The sequence below is a fragment of the Temnothorax longispinosus genome, chromosome 12 (assembly GCF_030848805.1).
Source record: "Temnothorax longispinosus isolate EJ_2023e chromosome 12, Tlon_JGU_v1, whole genome shotgun sequence".
NCBI classification, from domain to species: domain Eukaryota; kingdom Metazoa; phylum Arthropoda; class Insecta; order Hymenoptera; family Formicidae; genus Temnothorax; species Temnothorax longispinosus.
Window position 1 is genome coordinate 5010640 of NC_092369.1, and position 7407 is coordinate 5018046.

Below are 7407 nucleotides of genomic sequence, written 5' to 3' on the forward strand. Positions count from 1 at the left end.
GTTGTCGGTCTTTAATAGTATCTCGTCGGTGCTTTTGCACACAGGACGCAGAAACGCTTGCCGCGCGGCAAGAAGCGACGCGGTAGCAAATCAACGTGTTGCTTTTCCGTAAGAACCAAAAGTTTATTGGCTACCGCGGCAAGAAGCGACACAGTAGCCAATCAACGTACCGCTTTGGTAAGAACCACAAGTTTATTAACGCGGCAAGCGTTTCCGTGATGTGTGCACTAGAGTCCCGTGTGCACGAGCCATATGTATGGATGTATATACACTTGTGTCACTTGTCGTACTAGTGCAGAAAGTTCAGCCACAGAGAACAAACCTCTCTCTTGTCAGTGATTAGATATAAATAGTTACATGGTTGATACATTTGCACTTAGATTTTAATGAAAATAATTATTTCTTTTTGGATTATAACAAAATTTTGAAAAATTATTACTTGGCACTGTGAAAAATATAATTAATCTTTAGTGTTGTTTTTAGGTTAGATTAGATTATGAAATTTATTGTGTTTATCTGAAATTTCGACAATATATTTATTTGATTCTATTTTATAATCTTGAAAAAATACTATTTAAAAAATAAAAAATTGTTTCAACTCTTTCTCTTTCTCGCAAAAATAGTAATTAAATATTGAAAGAAAGTGGTTTACAAAAAAAGTTACAAAATCTGTTACAGAATCAGTTACAGAATATAGGAATGTAAAATAGGAAGAAAAATAACCCGAATACTTATTAATATTTTATATCTTTGCTTCACATTGTAAGCAGAAAATAATAGATAATAAATATCGTTTTGCATAAGAAATACATAGGAAATTTCAAATCCATGTAAATTCGTGTAATTGATCATTTAATCAATTAATTTTAATCAAACCTAACTTAACTTAAAAAGCGTTTAGTCATTTTTGGCCTCCCAACCGACTTTAATAATCTTTATATCACACAAAGTGTTTAGGAATTTTATTGCCCTGATTGGCAATATACAACTAACAATAAGGCTAAAGGTTTCCACACAATGAAAAATATAAGGAACAAGAAACAGATATTAGCAATTAGGACCAAAGAATCAACAATAAAGTTGGGTGCACGATGAAAAATACAGGGAACAACACAGGCAATAGATTTTAAACTTATCGGAAGCCGTGTATTAATAGGTGATTTTTGGCGTGACTCTGGTATAAGCAACCAAAGGGTACCAAACTGCACCAGAACCAATAGCAACCACCGATAGCAACTTTGGTATATGTACCAAACCATACCTAACGATCGCAAAAAATCGTCTAATGTTACACCAGCACGGGGATTCTGTAACTCCTTAACGACAGTTTCGGTATCGGTGCGCAGGTATTATATATGGTAAAAAAGCTTTATTCCTGATTTCTTATTTCTAGTTGCTAATATCTGTTCCTTGTTTCTTATATTTTTCATTGTGTGGGGGCCTTTACAGTCCCAAGGCTGTTTTTATACTGACAAGAAATACTCCAAAATCAACTCAATTTTTGCTTTTACTAAAGTGTAAACAAAATACTTGGTTGAAATACGCTGGCGGAATTGTATCTGCATCGGCTCCTTAGTTGCAAGATTATACAACTAAAGGAGGGTACAGATAGAAGTCCAACATATCGGCATACCTGGGTTTCAAATTTTCTATCAGGTCGAATAAGTTCAATATAATAACATTTTACCTATTTCAATTAAATTTGAAACTATTTTATGAAGTCTGCTAATGTTAATGTTGTTATTAATGTTACCAGACTTCCCATTTCAATATTGCCCGCCGTCACTACAAGAATGTGACATCCAGTAGCGGAATAAGATTTAAAAAAACGTATTAACATCTTACTTTAGTGCCCATATGAAATCAACTAGTAAATATGAATACAAGAAAACAATCGAAGAGGATTAGAATGAAAAAATATGCGATAATTATAAAAAAAAATTTTTTCAAAGATAGAGAAGTTTAATGAGCAATTGAATAATTTGTTCAAATAATAATGTTTCTCTAAGGAGTTTGGAAGCACAGTAAGAGTAACATATGTTCTTAATATTGGAGAAAAAAAGAAAAAAGACATCCTTCACATCGTGAAGCGTACAACAACTTTAACTGCGATATCTAAGACTCAAGGATTTGAGATTAAAATAAGTTTCATATAATTGAGTTCTTTTGACATGAGCTTTTAATTGATTCCTGTTTTATTAAAATCCGTCAAAAGGGGTCAAAAATATTTTTTTGACCAAACTCTTTCTTAAGTTAATTAAGTTTTAACTTTTAATAATTAATTATTCTTTTTATAGTGCCAATAAATAAACGATTATAACTTATTAAACTCTGTTTTCTAACAAAAATAAATAAAATACAGGTACTTTTTATTGAATTCTAAAAAGTGACATCAAAAGTAGATAATTATAAAAATTATATTGTTGCAAATGTTCCTTATAATAACGTTCATATTAATAAAGATTATATATTAAGTGTATATAGACATATTTTATATATAAATAAAACTTGTTAATTTTATGTGATAATGAGTTTACATCAGTGTCTTATTAATACCCATATAAGAAATCATGCATACGTCTTATCAAGGCGCTATGTAAAAGGTTTAAATCGTCCCACAGCAGGAATAATTGGTTCGAATATATATAATATATAATAAGCTATATATAAATGTTTAAAGCAACTATTATGTGTTCTAAGAATATATATAAATATGTATTCATAAATTTCTAGTTATTGGAGATGAAATATTAAAAGCTCAAGTAAAAGATACAAATTCACATTACATATGTAATTTATTATATAAATGTGGTATTAAAGTAAAAAAGGTAAGCAGGGAGGTATATAATATGGTAATTATATGCTTGATATTTCATACATCTCAATATGTAGAATTTATTCTTATTTATTCTTATAGTAATAATAAGTAATCTGCTTCATAGATTTCTGTTATAAGCGACGATGTTGAAGAAATCTCAAAAGAAATTAAAGATGCCTCCAACAAATACACTTATGTTATAACATCTGGTGGAATTGGGCCAACACATGATGATGTTACATATAAAGGTAAATATTGTGTATTATATAAAATATAATCAATAATTATATAGTTTCTTAATATGTTTTAATCCATAGGTCTTGCCAAAGCTTTTAATGATAAGCTACATTATCATCCTAAATTAGTAGATATAATAAAAAATCATTTTATGATCAATGATGCTTTATCCCCTGTTTATAAGATAGCTCAAATTCCTGAAAAAGCATCTCTCAAATTTGGTTTAAATACAAACAAACCAAATAGTTTTCCATACATTACATTAGAAAACATATATGTATTTCCTGGTTCACCTGTATTTCTTGAGAAATCCTTTCAAAATTTGTATGAGGTAAATATCTTTATGATAAACTATTTTCATTAATTGTTTTAACTAAACTGTACTGTATATACTTACTTTATTTCAGGAATTGCTTTCTACAAACAAGAGATTTGTAAAAGAAGAGGTGTTTATTGATGCTAGAGAAGATTTATTTGCAAATGCTTTATCAACTGTAGTAAAAGAATTTCCCAATGTTTCTTTTGGTTCTTATCCAGTGAACAATTGCAGGTAATGCAGAGTTAGAAATTATACTGTAAATAATAACCACTTGTTTTATTTTTAAATATTTTCGTAAATATACTGATTAATATTAAGTATTACTATAAAAAATGTAGTGTATATCTTTCATAAATTTAAATCTGCATTTTAAAAATATTTTTAATAAGCCATTTTTTTGAACACTTAGAAATAAACACAAAGTATATGTGCAGGTATTTTAAAGCATTTGTAACCATAGAAAGTGACAACGAAAATGACACTAAAAGAGCGAAACAAAGATTTTACGAACTAAATCCTGCAGATATTTTCGTAAATTTTGACCGAACGCCGCATATAGATTGTATTACCAAGTATAATAATTTTCTTCAAAATTGCTCACATCGACCGATTTATGAGCAATCTCTTGAAAAGCTTAGGTAAAAAGGATAATACATTTTACATTTTATTGTATTATATCGATATTATATTAATATTATCATATTATATATTAATTTTTATTACATTTAGACAATTTTATCAGAATCCTGAACGTGTTTTAATATATTTCGATAGTGGTATGGAATCGAGCGTTGTTATTCATCTCGCTCATATATGTAAAACTCAATTACATTCTGATAACAAATTGCAAGTGGTTTACTTCAAAAAGGAGATGCCGGTTGACATGGAAGAATTCATCAAGGAAATGGTTGACAAGTAATACAGAATAATCTATTTCTCTTAAAATTACAGTCTAAAAAATATAATCTAATTCATTGACATACATATTGACATATATTCGACATATAAATCAGTATTATGTAACAGATGTTTTGTTATATTTGGAGTAAATAAAAATTAAATTATATATTTCTTAGATATAATTTAATAATGTATACCGTGGAAACTGCAGTTGATAATAAGATAAATAAGATCGTTCAATCGCACTTACGGCCGACATTACTAATTGGAAAGGTTGAAGAGAGTGGTGAAAGTAAAATTAACTCTAATTATAACAGCATGGATAATGTGAATCAATTACAAATCGATAATCCTTTGCACAACTGGACGAAGAAAGACGTATGGACTTTTGCTTCATCGCTGTATCTACCATGTAAATTGACAGCTTAAAGAACAATGGTAAGAAGTAATTGTAATAAAGAATGGTAATTTTAAAAACTGTAATTGCAACAGGCGTATTATATGATCTGTTTTTATATTATTTTGCGTGTTATATTTTACAGCATGAATGTTGTGCGTAATGAAGAAAAATTGTAATAATATCTAACATAACAGTAAACATATGGGGCAGAACTTGTAATATATTATAGCATACACAAGATAGAAAGATTGATTGTGTCGATTGTGTGCACTAATGCCATCGCTGAGTTACAATGTGATTCTAACTCCAAATTTCAAAAATCGAAAAATGTTTTCAGATATTGTTTAATCTTTTTAAGGACAATCGAGACGCGCACCCACAAAAGCAACTTTGTATTATCTGTGTGCAGTTTTCAATATGTCCGCTCAACCATTCGAGCAATGAAACTGGAATGTATGTACATCATGGAAGAGAAAGGTATCGGAAGGATGGGAGAACTGTGGGGCGAGAGTGGGCGAGACCGAGGTATCTTTTGAGAGTGGGGGCGAACTACAAGCTCGTATTACACATTTTTCAGCTGAAGAAAGCCGACTGGTTGGAGATATGAGAGAGAACATCCAGGTTGTCTTCTTTTATTCCTTCACCATCCCTGTTCCATTCTTTTGAAATTTCATTCCGAGTTAAAGTATTCCCACTTTTATCCGTTGAAACTTTAAATTGAGAGCGAGTCGCAGTGTCGACGTGTCTTACTGTTCCGTGCTATATCGCAAGTTGTTCATCCAGGCCTTTATTAAAGCTTAGACCTTTATCAACCTATCCTACATATAAGCCTATATTCTAACATTTAAGTCTTTACATGCAACGAAAGTAAAAAGATCAGTAATTTTTAACGCGTTATAAGCAAGAAGATACGTGTCGATATGCATGCTCGCACATACGCATGGACATTGTTGTATACATTGAAAAAGATGAGGAAAGAGAGGCCGGTACTAGAGATGGAAACGAAACGAAACGAACGTATATTTCCAGAACAAATATTTACGCGAAAGATGTATAAAAAGAGCGAAAATGTGTTTTCTGTTTGATTTGCGACTGTATTTTTCTTTCCGATCCAACGGTCCGCTCCTCTTCCTCCCTCGTCCAGTGCTGCCTTCACTCAGGCAACTACCCAACCTGGCCCAACCACTCACTTATTCTCGACTAGCTTTCCCCTCTTCCGCGCACTTCTTCAGTTCTTCTCGCAGATTCTTCGCGCCCGCGCCCGTGGGCGGACAGAGGGCTGAAAGAAAGAGACAATCCTGCGGACATAAATTATAGATATACATGTTTCACAAGTCTTGAACGAGTTTCAAATGAGATATATTTGGAATCGATGCTTTTTTACCTGCCAAAAAATACGGCGTTATTTTCATTTTCTGCCACAATTCGTCATTCTCGTCTCAATTTTCGCTTCAATCTATTTTGGTTTTCTATTTATTCAGATCAGAATGCTCCTATATTTCTTGTTACTTTTGCACCTAATTGTGAGAGCGAGGTCTAATCTTGGATTTTCTCGCGATCCTCCCTCGCGCTTTTCCAAGTACGATATTTATTATTATACATTAATTTCTCATCTATCTCATAGATCAGCAAAAATAAAAATTTAAACTAATAGCTATTTCCAATATCTCGACAATACGCGAATTAAATATCTTAGTCGATCAGACGTCGATGGCGTCTACAGCTTTCGCGTGTTATTTACGATACTTACAATATTCCAAATGTGAAGATTTTTCTTAGAATATCAACGATGCTGAACAATTGATCCTAGTAAATAAGCTTTACACACGATATGGAGAACGTAGGTACTTGAAAAGTTTAGATTTCATAAATTCCGTGATATGCCCGTATTGACTATCTATCAAAAGTTTATCTGATTGTACGTTTCGTAATATAGCATATATGTCATGATGAAAAATGTGGGACATTCTATTGTTTATACAATGACAAATTACCAGAAGAAAAGAAATCACGAATTCTTTTCTTATTATATATATATATCGCAGACATCACGCCATATATATACATCAAACCAATTGAATAGATAACAACTTACGATATCAAGCCAATTACATTAATAATTAATTTTTCCAAAAAATTTACACTAAAGTAATATAGGTAATAATTGACATGTATTATTTATAAGCCGTTTCTAGATAATTCAGTAGGTACAATAATGACCTGTTTTCAGATAAGTTCTGGATGTAAGGTTATCTCCCCCCCCCTCTCTCTCTCTCTCTCTCTCTCTCCTCCCCAATTGCAATTAACAGTTACATAGTTTGCAAAATTATATAAAAATCAGCAACAATAATAGGATGAAACTGAAATAAAAAATATTTCACAAAATATAAGATATACATTATATATAATCGCAGTTTATAAAATATACATTAATCAGTTCTAAGTCTTAATCTGAATTTCTACTATTTACATTCACTCTTTATCTGAATCGATCATCTATTTTCTTAAATTTTACAGTTTAAATAAACTGTTAAAGTTTAAAACAGTATCAAAAGACACGGTAGTGTCTCGCGCCATCAAGTATACGCGCAGCGAGATTGTTAATGCATATATGACATTTGTATAATATATTATATCTTTTTTTCCACAATTTAAAATCGCTTGACTTTAAATGATATATGTTATGTCCAAAAATTCCGAGATAATGATCTATCATGATAAGAGATTGATGAA

At 30.9% G+C, this 7407-nt stretch overlaps 1 protein-coding gene across 8 annotated transcripts; it reads left to right on the plus strand.

Moving 5' to 3' along the window:
- The first annotated feature begins 283 nt into the window (after window positions 1-283).
- LOC139822864 (FAD synthase) lies at window positions 284-5759 on the plus strand. Of its 8 annotated transcripts, none has more exons than XR_011734629.1 (10): window positions 285-2633; window positions 2734-2828; window positions 2943-3066; window positions 3136-3386; window positions 3463-3605; window positions 3809-4012; window positions 4104-4289; window positions 4451-4712; window positions 4817-5151; window positions 5252-5759. XR_011734629.1 is itself a non-coding variant. In XM_071795011.1 (10 exons), exons 2-9 carry the CDS (start codon window positions 2528-2530, stop codon window positions 4701-4703), a joined length of 1362 nt encoding a protein of 453 aa, XP_071651112.1. In that variant the 5' UTR covers window positions 297-360; window positions 2363-2527; the 3' UTR covers window positions 4704-4712; window positions 5033-5759. The 8 variants fall into 8 exon arrangements, 6 of the variants coding, with proteins under 6 accessions (XP_071651116.1, XP_071651113.1, XP_071651115.1 ...); XR_011734628.1 differs by having other exon boundaries at window positions 286-2633; window positions 5033-5151; XM_071795011.1 differs by having other exon boundaries at window positions 297-360; window positions 2363-2633; window positions 5033-5759.
- Window positions 5760-7407: the final 1648 nt, after the last annotated feature.